General features: G+C 36.8%; 1 protein-coding gene across 1 annotated transcript in view; it reads right to left on the bottom strand.

Annotated features, from left to right (window-relative positions):
- XPOT (exportin for tRNA) overlaps nucleotides 1-20,870 on the bottom strand; it is a 34,548-nt gene continuing 13,678 nt past the window's right edge. The window contains exons 11-24 of the mRNA XM_082664993.1: nucleotides 19,695-19,819; nucleotides 19,174-19,318; nucleotides 18,896-19,015; nucleotides 18,447-18,541; nucleotides 17,794-17,863; nucleotides 15,434-15,672; nucleotides 14,231-14,516; nucleotides 13,095-13,284; nucleotides 10,343-10,459; nucleotides 10,053-10,168; nucleotides 8,710-8,757; nucleotides 5,530-5,601; nucleotides 2,984-3,040; nucleotides 1-598 (exon numbers count right to left, since the gene is read on the bottom strand). Coding sequence (XP_082521119.1) covers nucleotides 572-598; nucleotides 2,984-3,040; nucleotides 5,530-5,601; nucleotides 8,710-8,757; nucleotides 10,053-10,168; nucleotides 10,343-10,459; nucleotides 13,095-13,284; nucleotides 14,231-14,516; nucleotides 15,434-15,672; nucleotides 17,794-17,863; nucleotides 18,447-18,541; nucleotides 18,896-19,015; nucleotides 19,174-19,318; nucleotides 19,695-19,819 — 1,707 coding nt within the window. The 3' untranslated portion in view covers nucleotides 1-571. The remainder of the gene's footprint in view (nucleotides 599-2,983; nucleotides 3,041-5,529; nucleotides 5,602-8,709; nucleotides 8,758-10,052; nucleotides 10,169-10,342; nucleotides 10,460-13,094; nucleotides 13,285-14,230; nucleotides 14,517-15,433; nucleotides 15,673-17,793; nucleotides 17,864-18,446; nucleotides 18,542-18,895; nucleotides 19,016-19,173; nucleotides 19,319-19,694; nucleotides 19,820-20,870) is intronic.

Here is a 20,870-nt window from a genome sequence, read left to right as displayed (position 1 = left end):
AAAATTTATTTCCTTTTTTTTTTATAAAAAATGTATAACACCAGCACCTACTCTTCAATCAGTTAATTTATGAAACCATTCTCTTTTGTAGAATACACATTGGCATTGAAACGGTTTAAAGAAATGTAATGGCTATCTACAAAAAATTAGTTTTGATTTGTTGTATTTCCCCCATATTTGATGAGTCTGCACACATAAAAGAAAATTAAAATTTTCAAACATTTTATATTCAGCAATTAAAAAAAAAGTACACTGTTTTCCTGCTATGGTCTTTATAAAGGACTTAAATTTTCAAGTTAAAAAAAAAAGGTACTAGGATAACTGCTGTATCTTATAACAGCATTTTTATATAGAACGATTTGAATTGGCATGCAAGCAACTTCTCTAGTTGTCACATACCAGTAATTTAGGGAAAATTACACCCATTTTACAGAAAAATCCCAATGCATATACTGCAATAAGCTCAAAGCAGTGTTAAAAATACCAGTGTGAATGGCACACAACAATTGTTTCTTTATAAATTATTAACTGGAATTCCTGATCATGAAGTAGGCACAGGGAGATCCAGTCCTTAGGGCTTTGCTCTCTGGAAAAACACCTGTAAATAAAGTATTAGTACAATTAGTACTGATGTCAGAAGATTATCACCTTTACCTGAAGAATGGCTCCAGGTTACTGGGTGCTAGTCACTCTTTTGTAAAATACAATAGATTATGTAAAACATTTAATATACTCCATAAATCCACACATAATGCAAGTCAGGAACATTCTCTTCTGGACAACTTGATAAGGTCTAGAGATAACTTATGTTGCCATTTACTAGTGAAAATATGGTATCACCTCCAATGCTGTGAGATTCAAGCAGTCAGAGGAAAAGATGCTCTTGACACCTTTTTGCTGATTGGCACTACTGTCAAAGTTAATGCTAGGAAATTAAATTTTGAGGAAGAAACAAACAAGTCAAAGCTAAAGACAGCAGCTGCTATCTCTTAACTATTTATTTATTTGATTATGAAAAAATACTTCCAATTCAACACTTGAGACTATGAACGAGTAGGCTAGAGGCTGTGCTAGGCACTGGCTCAGTATTACTACCTTCCATAGTTGGGTACATGTTAAGTGAGTATTCGAAAGAATAAATAGCAGGCAGTAAGCTCATTATGGATAAGGACCACATTCGTCATTATATCGCTAACACCTAGTAGGTCAGACATTCACTTAACAATTATTAACTGTCTATTGACTAAGTGGAGAGAAAAGAATCATCAATATAGAGCAAAAAATAGCCCTACAAAGAGGCCATGCTTGAGATAAGCCTAGAAGAATGGGTAGAATTCATAAAGGCGAAGCATGCTAATAAGGCAGAATTCTTGAAGAACAGCAAGAATAGTAAAGACTGTTCCTGCAAGAGAAACCGGAAAGGTAGTCTGAGATCAGAATCTGAAAAAAAAACACACCTAAATGCCAAACTAAGAAATATGTACTTTTTAGTCAATAAGTTATGAAGATTATGAGGAAGAGGAAGGAATTTCAGAGGACTGTTCAATGTTTTCAAACAGATCAGCTTGGATAGAACAATGGAAGGGAAATCAGAGTGAGATAAGAAGCCTACACCAGAGTGGCAGCAGTAGAGACAGAAAGGAAGTTAGCAAGGAGGAAACAATCAGCAAGACCTAAGGATCAATCAGATAGGAACAGAGTAGGCACAAAAGAAGGAACTTCCTTTTTTCCAACTAGAAGAATAACGCTATCACTGAAGAGAAGCTGGGCTGGGGAGGAAGACTTTATAAATGCTGTTTGGATAAATATGTTTGGGGCACAAGCCTGCTACAATGTACACACATCTGCTATAACAGATACCTCTAACAGAGAGTTACAATGTTTTTAGTCCTTTAATCCAGTGTGATTGATCTCTTACTTAACAGAGGTTACCTCCACAGGCACTTTGCTTTTATGGGGAAATGGGAGAGGGGAGGGTTCTCAATGACAGACAGTAACTCTATCTTCTCACAAACTCTTTTGTCAGTTTAAGCTGACAAACTTAGCACCAAAGTCAAAGGATAGCACATTTATTTATCAGCAAAGCCCCTTGACTTGAATGCCATGGGCAAAAGAACGAGGGAGCCATTAAGTTACCTGCCCCTAAGAAATTTAACACAGTGCTTTACCCTCAAATTTGCTGAATGAAGATAATAAATAAAAATAAAGAATAGTTCCTCATCCTGTCACACTGTAACTTTATTTCCAGACCATGAGCTCCTTGAGGGCAAGGAAAGTCACTCATTGGTATTTGCAGCAGTTAGCATAGTATGTGTTACATAAAAAGCAGTCATGGAGTACTGAATGACTGACTACCCAGGTGAAAGCAAGATACCTGCTTCATGGATTTAACTGTAAAAATGAATACCAAATACATATTTGGTACTTCTTGCCAACTTGGAGGTTGATTGGTTGGTTTAATTTGGTGATTTTATGAATGTAAAAAGAGCCTTAATGGCCAAATCTGAGGATTCTACTTTTTGTCCATTTTGCAATTCAAAAGTTTCAAGATAGGATATAACCAAGTAATTCATACTTGTTTCTTTATTTTTAGCTCCTTCCTTTCAACTCAATATGGGCAGCTGTTCATAAACATTACTTGTTCTCCCAGTCCTCTAGTTCCTGTTTAATTACATCACAAAACTTAAAGGAAACTTACATTTTCATACCAACATGCTCAGGCACATACACATTCAGTTTGCTTATCTGACTTTCTATAATCTTTTGTAGGAGCTCAGTTGAAAGGGGCTTTACAGAAAACTCTGAAGTGTAACATCTATTAACCATGGATTCTTAGAAGCAGGTTTTAGAGCAAAGAGATCCCCAAATATGTAACTGTTGATCAAACTACAGTATGACACAGTATCCTGTAATATATATTCTCTCTTGGCTCTGAAACATCACCTAATTGTATGAAGATATATAAGTTTTTCCAAATACCTACCTTTAAGTAGTTTTTAAAAACTTTAGCATCAGGCTGCTGAAGCGCTTGGCAAAACTCCTGGGGGGGCCAGGAGGGGAGGAGAGAGAAAAGAATGAGTCTATTTGTATTAAATTCATCATAATTCAAAACCACAGTATTCTTTTTAAATTATGATTAAAAAAATAAAATCGACCATCTTAACCATTTTTATGTGTATAGTACCAGCAGTGTTAACTATAGACAACTGTCATGCAATAGATCTCTAGAATTTTTTCATCTTGCAAAACTGAAACTCTATACCTATTGAACAACTCCCCTTTTTCCCCTTTTTCCAGCCCCCATCCCCTGGCCACCACCATTCTGCTTTCTGTTTCTATGAGTGTGACCACTTTAGATACTTCATAATAAGTGGAATCATGCAGCATCTCTTTTTGTGACTGGCTTATTTCATTTAGCATAACATCCTCAAGGTTCATCCACGTTATAGCATATGACAGAATTTCCTTTTTTTTTTTAAGACCCAATTGTATTCCATTGTACGTATATACCACATTTTACTCATCCATTCACCCATCAATGAGCGTTTAGGCTGCTTCAAATCTCTAGGATTCATATTATAATTTATCAATTAATTAACCTGAACAGTTCCTCACCAAAAAGGTTATATGGCATTTTCAAATGTAATACTTGTCAGAGAGGCTGCTTTCACTTTTGAGAACATGGCCTCCTGGGCAAGATTGACTCTTGCCTCAGAAGGGTGGGTGGGACAAAAACCACATGGCTATGGCTGTTTTCATCTAGTAAGACGGTAACTGAGCGGAGCCAGACTGAGAGAAAAAGAGAAAATTCTCTTCAATAAAATTGTGCAGGGACTTCCCTGGTGGTCCAGTGGCCAAGACTCCCTCCTCCCAATGCAGGGGGCCTGGGTTCGATCCCTGGTCAGGGAACTAGATTCCACATGCTGCAACTAAGAGTTTGCATGCTGCAACCAAAGATCCCACAGGCGGCAGCTAAAAGATCCTGCATGCCACAACTAAGACCTGGCACAGCCAAAAAAAAAAAAAAAGGATTGTGCAAAAAGTGCTGTCAGAAGGCATATGAAAAAGGGAAAACTGGGAACCATTATCTTTTATAAGCAAATTATTAGATAGAAATATAATACACAGAAAGACAAATATCATATATTGCTTACATGTGGAGTCTAAAAAGAGGGTACAAATGAACATATTTACAAAACAGAAACAGACTCCAAAAACAAACTTATGGTTACCAAAGGGGAAATGTGTATGTGTGTGGGAGGGATAAATAGGGAGATTGGGACTGACATATACACACTACTATATATAAAATAGATAACTCATAAGAACCTACTGTATAGCACAGGGAACTCTACTCAATACTTTATAATAGCCTATATGGGAAAAGAATCTAAAAAAGAGTGGATATACGTATATGTATAACTGATTCACTTTGCTGTACATCTGAAACTAACACAACACTAGTCAACTAAACTCCAATAAAAAGAAAAAAAGAAAAAATAATTTTGCTTCATTTAGCAATCTGGGAAACTACTGATATTATTCAAAATTGAATGGTATATTTCTATTTTTGAGGTGCACTAAGGTCATATGAGTAATTAGTAATGTATTGTTTTCATAAAATACTAATTTACTTGTGTAACAAATGATAACTGAGAAAATTAATTTCAAGTTAAAGATATGTCATAAAATAAGAGATCATAAATTCACTAAAAATGAGTTTCATGATTACTCTTATGTGAGATCTGTTTCTACCTCATTAGAATTATGTGCTATTGGACAACAGGTCTGGATAACTATGCATCCAGAAAACAATCGAATGCCATCATAAAAATCACTCTGAAAGAGTGCAAAAATGTAAGATAGCTTTCCAGGCACTTACCTCAAAATACGGTTTCAGATTCACAAATTAAGCACTGGTGAGCCTGGCCTGTGTAAAATGAACTACCTGGCACAAACTTTCAGAGCAGAGGTTCGTGTGCCACAGCCCCCTCTGGCAGTCTGGGGGAGCCTGCTGGACTTCTTGCAGAATGTTTTAAAAAACATACTTGTGACACACGGGGTTACAAAGGAAGCTAATTCAATGAATTATGGTTATCAAATGTATTTGTGACATGTGGTAGAAGAATAAGACTTATTGATTTAGATAACAGGGTCTAGTGGCATATTCTAATAACTCATAATTTCAAAAAGATGAATATAAATAATATTTCGAGATCTGTGGAACAACTAATGCGATATAAAAATATCTGTGATTTCTACGGGTGACAACATCACAGGCAATGCAAATACTACTGTGATTTGTCCCCTACACAATGGTAGGAAATTAAATTTCTGTTAAAGGTAGTGAAAATAAAAACAGTTTTTTTCTCATTCAATTTCATAGGCCCCCTGACATTTGGACTTTTGCTATCCTATACATAGTAAATCAAGGAGAATGTAGTTTGGCTTCCTTGAATCAAAATTTAGATTGAATTACATAGCTCTATTTCTTTAATTAAGAGGAAAATCCACTAGGACAGATCTTACCTGAATTATCTCTGGAGCTACTTGCAAGGAAGGCAGGTATTCTTGTTGAAGATACTGAACACATTCTGGGCCCTGAAAATTAAATTGGAACAACATATGTATACTTTAAACACAAAATGGTATTGTGATTAAGAACACAGACTCGGGAGCCAGATTGCTTTGGTTTGAATCCTGGCTCTGGCAAATTTCTAGTAACCTGTGCAAGTTATGTAACCTCTCTGAGCCTCAGTTTCCCCACCTGAAAAATGGAGTTATTGTGAGGCTTGGATGAGTTAAGAAACGTAAAGCTGTTAGAATAGCACGTTCACATTACTTAGTGCTAGTTATGCAGTGCTAAAGATTAAACAAATACTCTTCTAAATGCAGGAAGTCACAACGCCAAAGCCTGGTTCCATGCACTGAAAGGAGAAAGCAAAGAGAGGGGCTTCTGGTTCAATCTACCATTGGGTGGACTATAGGGTGTCTATGGGTGTGCAAGGGGAAGCCTGTGGGTAGTGCCAGGATAATGAACATCTTTAGAAACTAAAATACAAGCAAGAAAGAACAAAATGCTATGTCGGGAGATAACAGCAATAAAAGTACACCCCCTCTCCCTTCCAGTTCAATAAACTAGGAAACAGGAATTTAGTAGCCAGGTAAGGAAACCAATACCCAGAAAGATAGGGTGATTTGGCTAATTTGCTGTTAATTAAGTCTGTACTAAGTAAAAAGCAGGTCACCTGACTTCTAAAACCATTGCTCTTCATTGCCAACTGCTGGTACTGCTAGATGCTAAAACTCTAATAGTTTTGTGGGTTTTTAAGGGTAAACTTGGTAGAGGGAAGGGAGAATTCCACAAACTAACCCCTAAGCCCTACACCTTCTCAACAGCTACAAAGGAACTTAAGATACAATTTGAAAACGGTTTTCCTATAGCAATTTGTTTCTGAGACGGTGGCCTCGACCAAATGCAATAAATCCAATACTTAAAAAAAAAAAAAAAAGAAAAACAAAAAACCCAGCTATTTCACTTTCAAACTTGAATCTGACTTAAAGGCTTTAATATGTTAATGACTCCAATCTAGTCCAAATGAAAGTAACAGTTATCAAAATGAAATCAATCCAACTCTCCTCAATGTACTTCCCCCTGCATTAATATCTCACCTTTTCCTTTAGTCTACTCTCCCTATACTTACTGCCCACTCACTGCTCATCATTGCGTATAACCCCACTGTTACCACTTAAAAATGGAGTACACTTTTTTTTTTAATGAGGAAAAGTAAACAAACCTCAAGAGGAAGTCAGTCAGGTGGATAAATGAGAAAACAGAACAAGGAAGCAAAACGTTTTCTAATATGTTCCATTTGATTCAATTCTCTGTGTATCTAAATAACAGCTCTAAGGACAAGATAAATACTTCTGCATTGTAAACATCATTCTTACTGTTTGTTATTCCTCATCCTCCTTGACTCTCTAGCATCCAACAATGTCAACTAGTCTCCTCTTTCATGACTCTCTTCCCTTAACTTTCATTCCTTTGGTTCTACTTCTAGCTTTCTCTTGACTCTTGCTTTAGCCAAAGTTCTTTCTATCCTGGTCTTAGAAAGTCTCATTCATTCCTACTACTTCATCTCAGCAAACTACAACCTGAGGACTCCAAAATCAGTATTTAGTTCTAACTGCTCTAGACCCGTATATCAAAGTGCCCTGTGAACATTTTTTCCACTTAGCTCTCCTAAATTCAACCCCACTGACTACTGACTTACCAACTTTTCACATGTAACACACACCTAGTTCCGTTTTGGTTTTTAGCTATTCTGCCTCCATGCTTTAGCTAAACGGGATAACACTATTTTCTACCAAGTCTACCATGTGACATCTGATCTGTCTTCATACACCCACCGCATAACTTTGCCCAGAGTGCCAGCTCCTCCTGGTCAGCCCGATGAATGTACATTTGTTTCAAGGTCTATCAGAAAAACAGAAAAATACCCCCTCTTTTCAACGGCTGTCTTAGACTGCCCTCATAGGCAAAGCTGCTCATTCATCTTTAGTCCCACCATGTTACATTTAATACAAATGTATTAGTTTAATATACCTCTGTTAAAGTACTTACTTAATCCATCCAATTGAGTTTTTAGGTACTGGTCTCCCCTGATTCTAAGCTCCACAAATATTGGGGCACTTTTTATTCATCTTTATACAGGTCTCCTGCAGCCCCAAAACACATACCCCTCACCCTAGCACACAGAGAAAATGTTTGATTGAAAACCCTTCAAATCTCTTTTGGAATCAAAAATTCAAGTTCAAACAAAGAGGGGGCTATACGGAGACTCTGAACAAGACGTCATGCTTTTATTTTAGGCAACTGAGGGAAGACTCATTAGATGACTGCAACTATGTGGGAATGCTAGTCCTGTGTTGGCATCCTAGCTTTGTGAAGTTTGAGACAGAAATTTTTGTTTAAAAAAAAAAAAAAAGCTACCTGATTTTCAAATATTGGCAGTCAACTCATTATTATTTAAAATACTGTATAAAGCAAACAACACACCAGATAGATTCAGCCCAGAATCACTTATAATTTATACAAATGGTTAAACTGACAAGGACAGTACAACATTCTGAAGTAGTAAAGTGTTCTAACCAATCTGTAATACTAAGAAGTTGGACAAATCTGTGAAGAACCACGAGGTAGTGAAATCTAGATCATGAAATTCTGGTTAAAATTTTTCTCACTCTTTGTCAAACCAAACAAACATACATTTTAACCTTCCTGTTACCCCAAATATGAAAGACAATAAAGGATACTACTATTTTCATTCGACCCACCCCTCACATCCAAAAAAGTCAGAACTGAAGTTAACTTTTATAAAAGATATAGCTTTCAAGAACAAGACATACTCAAAACTACAACAAATAAGGGACTTCCCTGGTGGCGCAGTGGCTAAGAATCCGGCTGCCAATGCAGGGGACACGGGTTTGAGACCGGGTCTAGGAAGATCCCACATGCTGCAGAACAACAAAGCCCGTGTGCCACAACTACTGAAGCCCATGCGCCTAGAGCCTGTGCTCCACAACAAGAGAAGCCACCGCAATGAGAAGCCCACCAAAATAAATAAATAAATTAATTAATTAAGAAAAAAAAACTATAACAATAAGCATGTGAGCTGAAAACGAAGGGGCAGGGAGTACAAAGCTTACCCGTTTGAGATGAATTGTTTTCAGCGTCACTGCACACTCAGATAAAGCCTGTGAGAAACAAGTTTAAGAATTTTAATATAGTCAATTCTTGGTTACTGTTACAACTTTTCTTTTTATTTCCCTGGCCACTGCTCATTAACATTTACCTCCAAAGAAGGGATGGAATGATTTCCTGGGTGGCTCAGTGGTTAAGTATCCACCTGCCAATACAGGGGACATGGGTTCAATCCCTGGTCCAGGAAGATCCCACATGCCACAGAGCAACTAAGCCTATATGCCACAACTACTGAGCCTGCGCTCTAGAGCCCGCAAGCTGCAACTACAGAGCCAGTGTGCCACAACTACTGAAGCTTGCACGCCTAGAGCCTGTGCTCTGCAATGAGAAGCCACCACAATAAGAAGCCCACGCACTGCAACAAAGAGTAGCCCCCACTCGCCCCAACTAGAAAAAGCCTGTGTGCAGCAACAAAGACCCAATGCAGCCAAAAATAAATTAAAAAAATAAAATAAATAAATTTACAAAAAAAAAAGTGATGGAGAAAGGAAAGGTAACAGGCAGGCAGATGGAACAAATGGGTTAGATAGAAAATTTTAAAAATAGAAAAATACAAAAATGCTGTCTTAATGCAGTACATGATAATTAAGAAATCTAGCTTTTACTAGGTCCTGGGTAAGTGAGTAAAGGGCAACTGCTTGACATTAAGCATTCTGAAGATGAGATTTGGGGAAACTATCAAATGAGGAAGAGAAAGTTACTTTTTTTTTTTTTTTTTTTGCGGTACGCGAGCCTCTCACTGCTGTGGCCTCTCCCGTTGCGGAGCACAGGCTCTGGACGCACAGGCCCAGCGACCACGGCTCACGAGCCCAGCCACTCCGCGGCATGTGGGATCTTCCCGGACCGGGGCACGAACCCGTGTCCTCTGCATTGGCAGGCGGACTCCCAACCACTACGCCACCGGGGAAGCCCGAAAGTTACTCTTAATAATTAGGAAAAAACCATTAAGCCAAGTTTTAGAAGGAAAGTAGAGGCAGGAAACTAATAACTCAATCAAGCTTTAAAAAAATGTTTGTATCATGTACCCTTTCATGGTCCTAGAAAAAGAGTCTTGGCTGTTAAAGTTGGAGGAGTTGGATTTTATACATTCAACTTTAACATCAAGATTTAGTTAAGAATCAAAAGGTCCAAAAGGTATCAATTTTTAAAAAATGAATTCTAATTTGAAATTTTTTTTGTTTTAAAAAGGCATTGAAATCTAATATAACCAACCTGGCATTAAAAAAGAAATTGTGAGTTAGAACACATGAGATGTACATAAAGTAAACAGAGACTCCTAGGTGCTTACCAATACTGTTTGTGCATCTGCCAGGTCAAAGGTTTGTTTTAAAGGTGCTAAGAAACATGCGGGAACAATGTGCTTATAAACAAAATCAGCAAATCCCACTGGTCCGTCTTTACCTCCTGTCAAGAGAATTCAGATTTTCATCTTGTATAAAAAGAAAGTCATTTAATTTATCACTGGTGAAAATCAACTCCCAGCTCCTGTCTATGTTAGGGCCAGGATCCCATTTCATCTCTCTCGTCTTAGGAAACAGGTTGGGGAATGAAGTTTTTTTTTTTTCTAAATCATCTTACCCCAGAGTTCTACCAACTTGGAAAGGATGATAAAACACGTTTTCTGGGCAATTGGATCTGGATATTCGACTGCTCCTTGAATAACAGTTACCAACACTCGTTCTACATTCTCTGCACCTGAAAAGAAAAAAAAACTGAGTTCAATCTCATAAAGAACTAGAAAGGCAACCTGAAGCTCTCACTTCATATATAGTAACATAACAAAAACAATTACAGAGTTGCTAAGATCCCCAGTTTTTATTAATGTGCCTCCTAAATTTTAAGCATAAAACATTGAAAAATTACTTTTCTCTTATTATCTTGCCCTCTGGATTTCCATATAGCAAAATATTCTATGTTGATCTATATAGTCTCATTTATTTTAAATTTCAAAACAGCTAAGTGGCCAGTAAGATTTAATTATCAGGTCAATTCTGGCAAGTAGCTATCACACTATGTATACTATGAAAGAACCAATTAATACAGCTTTAGGCACGCATGGATCATTCTCTGGGATAGACCACATACTAGAACACAAAACAAGCCTCAACAAATTTAAGAGGATAGAAATTATTTCAAGCATCTTTTCTGACCACAATGGCATGAAACTAGAAATCAACCACAGAAGAAAAACAAAAAAAACTCCAACTACATGCAGACTAAACAACATGCTACTAAAAAAAAGGAGGAAATCAAAAAATACCAAAATGCTAACGAAAACACAACCATATGAAAATCTATAGAATGCAGCAAAAGCAGTCATAGGAGGGAAGTTTATAGAGATTCAGGCCTTCCTCAAAAAACAACTTAACCTACCAGCTAAAAGAATTAGAAAAAGAACACGCAAAATCTGAAGTCAACAGAAGGAAGGAAATAAAGATCAGAGAGGAACTAAACAGAGATTTAAAAAAAAACAGAAAAAGTCAATAAAACCAAGAGCTGGGGGACTTCCCTGGTGGCACAGTGGTTAAGAAACCGCCTGCCAATGCAGGGGACATGGGTTCAATCCCTAGTCTAGGAAGATCCCACATACTGCAGAGCAACAAAGCCTGCGCACCACAACTACTGAGCCTGTGCTCTAGAGCCTGTGAGCCACAACTACTGAGCCCGTGGGCCACAACCACTGAAGCCTGTGTGCCCTAGAGCCTGTGTGCTGCAACTACTGAGCCCATGCACTCTAGGGCACACATGCTGCAACTACTGAAGCCCGTGTGCCTAGAGCCCGTGCTCCGCAAGAGAAGCCACTGCAATGAGAAGTTTGTGTACTACAACGAAGAGTAGCCCCCACTCACCACAACTAGAGAAAGCCTGTGCGCAGCAACAAAGCAGCCAAATAAAAGCACTTTACTTAAATAAATGAACAAACAAGTAAGTAAATCATAGCAATATTTTCTTAGATCAGTCTCCCAAGGCAAAAGAAATAAAAGCAAAAATAAACAAATGGGACCTAGTCAAACTTATAAGCTTTTGCACCGCAAAGGAAACCATAAACGAAATGAAAAGACCACCTATGGACTGGAAGAAAATATTTGCAAGTGATGAGACCGACAAGGGCTTAATTTCCAAAATATACAAATAGCTCATACTACTCAATAACAACAACAAAAAAGCCAACCCTGTCAAAAAATGGGCAGAAAACCTAAATAGACATTTCTCCAAAGACAAACAGACATGCACATTGAAAGATGCTCAACATTGCTAATTATTAGAGAAATGCAAATCAAAACTATGATGAGGTATCACCTCACACTGGTCAGAATGGCCCTCATCAAAAAGTATCCAAATAATAAATGCTGGAGAGGGTGTAGAGAAAAGGGAACCCTCCTACACTGTTGGTGGCAATGTAGATTGGTGCACCCGCTATGAAGGACAGTTCCTTAAAAAACTGGCGGTTCCTTAAAAAAACTAAAAGTGGAGTTACCATATGATCCAGCAATCCCACTCCTGGGTATATACCCGGAAAACATGAAAACTCTAATTAGAAAAGATACATGCACACCAATGTTCACAGCAGCACTATTTACAACAGCCGAAACATGGAAGCAACCTAAATGTCCATCAGCAAATGAATGGATAAAGAAGACGTGGGGTATATATACAATGGAATATTACTCAGCTATAAAAAAGAATGAAATATTTCAATTTGCAGCAACATGGATAGACCTAGAAATTATCATACTAAGTGAAGTAAGTCAGACAGAGAAAGACAAATATTGTATGATATCATTTATACATGGAATCTAAAACATGACACAAGTGAACTTATTTATAAAACAGAAACAGACTCACAGACATAGAAAACAAACTTATGGTTTCAAAGGGGAAGGTAGGGAGGGATAAATTAGGAGTATGAGATTAACACATACACACTACTATATATAAAACAGATAAACAACAAGGATTTACTTATAACACAGGGAACTGTATTCAATATGCTGTAATAACCTATAACGGAAAAGAATCTGAAAAAGGATATGTATATACGTGTATAACTGAATCACTTCACTGTATACCTGAAACTAACACAACATTGTAAATCAACTTAAAAAAAAAAAAAGGAATACTGCTTTAGGAAAATGGGAACTGAATACAAGTTAATTTTAAGGTCCTCTATGTGAAAATGATTCCCACCCTGATGGTAATAAAATGTCATCTTTGGGGCCAACATATAACTACTTCAAAAGTTTAGTGTTTACTCCAACTAGCTCTTGCTCATATAGATATACAACTGTGACAAGTACTTAGACGATTTAGGCACTGCATGCATCCCCACCTTGATTTGCTATGACTTCGCTCATTCCACTGCCTGTGACTGTTTGCAGGAAAGCAAAGTAACTCCTGCGCAACATCTGCTTCTCTAAAGCAGCAGACTGGTCGTTTTCTTCTGCTGGTCGGAGCAAAACTTCAAAAATTGCATGAAGAAGAGGCATAAACATTTGTTGTAAAAATGGGGATACCTGTATCTGAAGAGATGAAGCAACTATTACTATTTCAGAAATAAGAAAATTAGTAATACGAAACTTAGAAAAAACGTGTTTTACATAAAGCCTTTTTCTAGAGATTCTAGTTAGGACACATATTTACATAATTTTGTTAGCAAATATCAATGTTAAGACAAAAATCTATAGAGCATAACAGTATTGAAAGCCTCAAGATCGTTAAGTTCAACCCATTTCCTGCAGTTCAAGATTCAGGTTCAAATAACATGGAGTCAGACATATTTCACAATCAAATATTGCCATGGATTATTTTCAAATTTAAATTCTCAATAAATGAATTCTACTGCTAAATTATAAATGAATTTATATGATTGACTCTCAGGCTTTACATGCCCTTGAGCAAATTGCTTGACTTCTGTGTCTCAGTCTCTTCATCCTTAAAACAACAATACTTAACTTCTAGGGTTGTTACAAAGATCAAATGAATGTATAAGAAAATGCTCTGAACAGATTTTGAACACAGAAAACACTATGTAAGTGTTAGTAATTTATATTAGCCAACTTATGCTTAGGTTACATTTCCTTGTACATAAAACTGACACTGAATTATTTTTAAACTACTTGGGCACCCAAATTACAGGGCTTAAAATTTATTCTTTAGGCATTTATTATTCAATGCTGTTTTATTTGCTTTTCTAAAATACCAGATTAATAGCTTTCTTCTGCTGCATAGAACAGAAAAGGTCTGTTCTTATTAAAACATCTTTTAAGCATTTCCTATGTGTCAGGCAGTGTTGCAGACATTGGGGATGATAAAAATACCTATGATCCATGCCCCCAAGAAACTCATTAAAAAAAAAAAAAAGCAAGGGTCAAATGCTAAAATATACCTAAAGATGAATACATCTAATCTTGAAGTCAGGAGATCTTAAAGTCAGGAAATTCTCTGAGCTCTGAAGGTTTGTGGTACCTTAAATTTGGCTGTAATCTGGTTGATAAGAGGAATGAATTCCTGGAGGTCTTTTGCTTCACAATCTTTGAGCATGTGTTCTGAAGCAGATGGAATGAACGGAAGGACTTCTTCCTCCAGGCAAATAATCATGCGATGAAGGAACGTGCGGACCCCACTTCTGAGAATATCCTTTTGTAAGGGACAACTGAGGGCTGGCAAGAACGTCTGTAAACAGTCCAGATAAACTTCGGAACAGCCACACTGTTTCACAGTCTGCTTGTTGCTGAAAGCTTTGCTGGTTCGACTATATAAACAATTATCAGGTAACTAGTTTTAAGTTTATTCTTCAAATGTTTTATGGAGTAGTCAAAAACAACACACAACAAATTACAAAACTGACAAAACAAAGAAGCCATTTCTTTATTTTCCATGTCACAGCTACGTCTAGCTTTAGCTGATATGGTTATTTGTAAACTATTGCTTCCAGTTACCATTCCAGAAAGAGCTCAAGTTAAAATTAAATGAATGAATGAAATGTAATTAATACAATCTCTCAAATGTGAGTCCACCTAAATGTTTTACTAAAATCCTGCTGACAACTTATGAAGAAAAGAGAAAAAAAATCTATTTGTTATGAATAGGCTATACTACACAATCTGTAAACTACCAATTTATATTTAAAACAATCTTAGAATCAAGTTATTTATACAACATCTTTAACATAAGCTTTTGCACTGAAGTCTTCTGCAGAGCAATTTCTCTGTGTAGCTTCTAATTAGCAATCACTATAACTTTCATGCTGTTATTATTTGCCAATAAACAGAAAGAAAGGGCAGCTTGGGTGGTCTTCAGGACACAATGTAAAAACTAAAAAGAAGCCTCAGCACCTTCTCTTTAAGGTTCCAAAACTGATCCCTTGATGTCATTGGTATATAAATACTTAGACTAACCTCCTTAAATAAGTAAGCAATTTATAACAAAGAAATCAGAGGAGTTAAGGATTTAGATAACTGTCAAGTCAGAAATGCAGAATGTTACATGACCTAATTCCTTCTTCAGTTAAATCTAATTCAATTAATTTAGAAAAGAAACAATTTAGACAATTCTCTGGACAATCTAGTTTTGGAAACATAGATATGCATGCCCAATTAGAAAAATCCAAGCAAATGATTCTGTGTATGTTGAAAAAATCACTTCACAAATTTAAATGCAATCACTCACCTGGCAAATCCAACAGCGTGGTTGAGACAGTCTGCAAGAGATGCCTGCCTTTCTTCGTCCTGCGCCAGCATCAATTTTTCTAACAGAATTTTAAACTTCTCCATGAGTGGAGTCAACAGATTCCTCATTAATGCCTGCTTCCGTTCTGCTGGGTACTCGCTATTAACAATCAGCACTCCAGCTGTCTCATAAATAAACAATTGATCATCGCTGCTCAACAAAGACTGGTAACCATTCTCCTAAAATGAAATTTAGTCTTATTGAAGTTTTTCTTTGTTCATTTCCTCTCATTTAAATGAGAATAAGTACAAGAGGGACAGGAGATTTAATCTATCACATCAACTCATTATTAAAAAGAAGACTGAGTACTTATAAAATTTTTCCCAAGATCATATAATGGAAAACAAGTGGAATTAGAGGTCAAAAGATCATGGGTCTAATTCTACCCCTAACAAGACTTCATAAATGGTCATATAATGTAACTGTTAGTTTTCTAACTTGTTTTCTTTTGTAAAACCTATTTATTATTAGGAGGCTAACAATCAGGTATACAACGTGCTTTGAATGTTAGGAAAAAGGCCACACAAGTTAATACTTTCAAGAGTGTTTAAGAGTTAAATAACAATAAACACCACACAATAAACACACACATACACAACAGTTACTTTAGAACATCTGAAAATAAGACTGCAAGTGAAAAAAAAAGATCTCATTCAAGCATAAGCAAACATCTATATATTGATCCATTTTTATTAATGAGTTTGTTATTTTTTAATTAAGTTATTTATTTTTATTTATTTATTTTTTTTGCGTTACATGGGCCTCTCACTGTTGTGGCCTCTCCCGTTGCGGAGCACAGGCTCCAGACGCGCAGGCTCAGCAGCCACGGCTCACGGGCCCAGCTGCTCCGAGGCCTGTGGGATCTTCCCAGACTGGGGCATGAACCCGTGTCCCCTGCATCGGCAGGCGGACTCTCAACCACTGCGCCACCAGGGAAGCCCGAGTTTGTTATTTTTCACATTTATGCAGTCTGAGAGGCCAGGAGGAGGGGGAAAATATCAGAGGCCCCTCTAGCTCTAACATTAAAGCTCCCTGTTCAGAAATTATTTAAAAGCCTTGTCTTAAAACAGATAAATTATGTGGCAGTCTTATTATTAAAAAAAAAGACCTCATCTTTTAAAAGAGAATGTCCCTATTTATTTATTTATTTATTTATTTTTGCGTATGCAGGCCTCTCATTGTTGTGGCCTCTCCTGTTGTGGAGCACAGGCTCCGGACGCGCAGGGTCAGCAGCCGTGGCTCATGGGCCCAGCCGCTCCACGGCACGTGGGATCCTCCCGGACCCGGGGCACGAACCTGTGTCCCCTGCATCAGCAGGTGGACTCTCAACCACCGCGCCACCAGGGAAGCCCCCTATTTATTTTTTATATAAATTTATTTATTTAGGCTGCACTGGGTCTTAGTTGTGGCACACGGGATCTTTTAGTTGTGGCATGCGGACTTGTAGTTGCAGCATGCATGCAGGATCTAGTTCCCCAACCAGGGATTGAACCTGGGCCCCCTGCAATGGGAGTGTGGAGTCTTACGTACTGGACCACAGGGGAAGTCCCATGAAGTATTTTAATATATATGTTTCTTTAATATGTAGGCAAAGATAATTTAACCATATAATGTACTAGTAACCTTTCAAGCAATGAAATTATATACCTTTGTACCCTGAATACTGGTATTTATTTTTTAAAAACCCAAAATATTATTTTATGTTTAACACTTTTCAAGTGGCAGCTCTAGTAATAACTTTCATCAAAATGAAAAAAAAATGTCAAGGTCAGTATTTTGCTTTACACAAAAACATGTATCAGTCAAAATGTGCTTACAAAGTATCTCAACTTAAATCTGTCTAGTGAAATAAACACCGAAATATACAGATCAACCAGCATTTAAATTTTACCCCAAGCCAGAAGTTTCACAGAAAAACTTCAGTCTACCAGTAGCAGTCACTGAGAATGGCTAATGTGATCATAGTACTAAACAAAGAGAATAATTTAGAAACCGAATTTTCCTTCTCCAAAAAACACTTCACTGGCATTTAACAGTACAGAGAGCAGACCATATCTCACACTGCTAAATCTATCAGTCAAATTTTGATTCCTTTCTATTTCTATTACTATGTTTTGTTTACTGTATCTCAACAGAGTTTTGGTAAACAAAACTAACCCTTGCACACCCTCCATCCACACTTTAAAAAACAAAAACAAAACAAACAAAAAAAACACCCAAAGGCATTAACACTAAAGGCTAAAGGGATATGTAGCCTCAATATTGGGGAAAACTTATCACTCAGAAGGATAGATACTTACAGGTGGAGAAAGTTCTAATAAATCTTGTATTCTATTCAGAATATCCTCAATGAAAGGATTCATTTGTTTACTGAATAAAGGCAAAAAGGAAAACCACAATTACATAAATAACAGTGCTTGGCAAAGTGCGGAAATGCCAAATCCCTCTTTAAGGCAGAACTAAAAAAAAAAGTTCAGTGCTAAGGTAGTCACATGTGATCATTCAGACTAGCTATGATTTTTTTAAACTACGATTTTATAAGCCTAAGAATAAGTAGTTTTCATACCAAAAGCTGGTACTAGTAAAGAACAATACAATATAAAACAGATTAAGTTCAAAATGTATTTCCAAGGAGTATCATCTTTAGAATTTCACAGAAGCCATAGAGTTATCTACAGCAGTAAAACCGTTAAGTAACTAATGTCATTAGTGATGACAGCTGTTACATACAAAAATATTCAAACAAATCACTGTTTAATGATGAACAAAGTACCTGGCTAAAGAGAAGGAAAAGAAATCGTAACATCATGATACAAAAAGGAACACCAAAATTTTACAAAAGCCTTAGGACGAAAAGACCAAATCTACCACAGGCTCTTAGAAAATAATTTACATCTTACTTAACAATCTTAAAAACAAGAATTAAACATTATAGATGAAATTTTGTACTTACTTCAGAGATTTGACAAATCTAGAAAACAGGTAAGCAGTTCTGCTCCGTACTTTTGCACTAGAGTGCCGCAGACCCCTGTGATCTAAGAAAGCCATCTAAAGAAACAGAGACACTTTTACTATTTCTGTACTTATTTAAGGCTTTTATTGCTATTGTCATGACACATTTTTGTTCATACCGAATTCTACTTTTTAGCTCTAGAAGGGAAGAACTAGGTACATATAAAAAGTAAGCCTACACTACACACAAACAGGCCCTTGAGTATTTGTTTTAAATAACTGACTAGACACTCCATTTTAAAGGAATGGAGGAGGGGTTAGTGTCAGTGTGTTGAAGAGTTTTTGAGAGCTTCTGGCTCTGGAAAAAGTAATAAAAGAAAGATAGAATACTATCTGCTCATTAGCTGAAACACACGGAAAATAAAAGTTGAGAGTAAAGTGTATACTTACTAGTACACATGGAATGTGTTGAGGTTCAACTGTGAAAAACTTTTCATATCTAACAACAGTTTCGAAGAACTCCAATGTCACAGATGTGTGCTGGTAGGAACTAACTCCTGATGTTACCAACTGGAGCAGGAAAAAGTTAAGAAATCTATCCTTATTTACTGCAACATCAAAATGTCCCAGTATTAACATATATTAAGCTCTAACAATTAAGGAACTCACATTAGCTTATATGAAAACAGAAAATTATGTTCAAAATAAATTATCTTTAGTATACTTACAGTTCGCATCATATCCTGCAAAGCACTAGCTTTTGAAACATCACCTGAGAAGTGAGCACCATGAGATACTGGAAGAGCTTCTGCCAACATATACAGCAATCTTATTGCCACTTCAACTTCCATAAACCTTGTAGTCTGCCAATTCCTACCAAGGTATATAATATGTCGGTGAAATCTGAATATAAACTTTCTATACAACTAGTGATGCACGGGATAAAAAGACACCAACCGAAGCCTCTTTAATTATTAAACAGTCACAGCAATTGTTAATTTTGCCAGGCAACATAATTCATATCACAAAAGTATACAAAACTAATGAAATCCATTTTATTGACATTCCAAAGAGCAGTATTTCCCCCCAAGAATCAAGATAAATCAGAGGCAAGTGCATTGTTTCAGAGATACACGTAAGATCTTCATAAGTAACATAAATTAATAAGTCACGTGAATCACTTATGGTAGACCATCATCAGGGAGAAAAGGAAAGAGGTGACTTGTTAGAAACAGCGTAACAAACTTACTGCAGGGTAGAACTAAAAACTCTGCGAACAGAAGCCAGCAGTAACTCGGGTGAAACTTGAGCAAGCCTGTCCAACAATAACTTCAGTTGTTTTCTGTATTCTACAAACATGGCTTCGTCTTCACCCTATGATATTTTAAAAATTCCATTAAAAAACATAAAAGATCTTAAAACACATAAAATGGTGAGTTCTCACTAGTTTTTGTATTTATAAATTTAATACACTTTTATTTTTTCATTAATATTTATTTATGTAGGAAAATGTACTATGCTTAGTAGCCTTTCCCCTCCTGCTCACAAATAATTATTTCTGAACACAGCCCTAGACCATGAAAGCCTAGAGCCAGAAATAGCATAGGGAGGATGTTAAAAACAAAAGTCTAACAGGAAAGAGTTATTGAGGGACAATTAAGCAAAGGACAGATAATGCAAGGCTTTGGGGAAAAAACAAAAACAAGAGTCTAAGCCAGGATGGGTTCATGTAGGGCTCTGTGAGAACTCTGGCATCTTATTTACACTCCTTGTATCTCACTGTCCACTTTAAGAACTGCAATAATATCACATGATTGAAGATATTATATGTAATGAGCCTAGCACTTCATAAGTGCATGGTGTGTTGGTGATCATCACCATTATTCTTTTACAGTTAGAAGTTTTTGAATGCCTGAAGTGGGTAACAGAACACGTTAGCACACGACTAGACAGTACGTGCCATCATTGAGTTGCTAGAAAGCACCGATAACCCTTGTGATTGATGAGAAGCTGACTCACTGACAACCCTGGACAAGTCTTTAACCAGAACAAGTCCAGAGATGGTTCAGTACCTCATTCCTACTCTCCCACAGACAATTATGATCTGAGGTCCATCAACTGGGCTTCAACTGATCACTCTTACTAAATATAAAGTGAAATATGATCACCAATAATACTGTCAATATTTATGAAGTTCAATGCTACAAAGTGTTTTTAAAAGGGTCATTTTAAAGAGGGACAAAATACAAAAAAATGAAGGATTATGAAAGTTTCCATTAATTTCACCTAAGTAGAGGTCAATATAAACAAGACTAGGGACTTCCCTGGTGGTGCGGTGGTTAAGAATCCACCTGCCAATGCAGGGAACACGGGTTTAAGCCCTGGTCCGGGAAGATCCCACATGCCGTGGAGCAACTAAGCCCAT

This window comes from Grampus griseus (genome assembly GCF_964374135.1).
Source record: "Grampus griseus genome assembly, chromosome: 11".
Classification (NCBI taxonomy): domain Eukaryota; kingdom Metazoa; phylum Chordata; class Mammalia; order Artiodactyla; family Delphinidae; genus Grampus; species Grampus griseus.
Note: the sequence above shows the minus strand (reverse complement) of the source record. Positions and strands in the feature narration are given on the sequence as shown.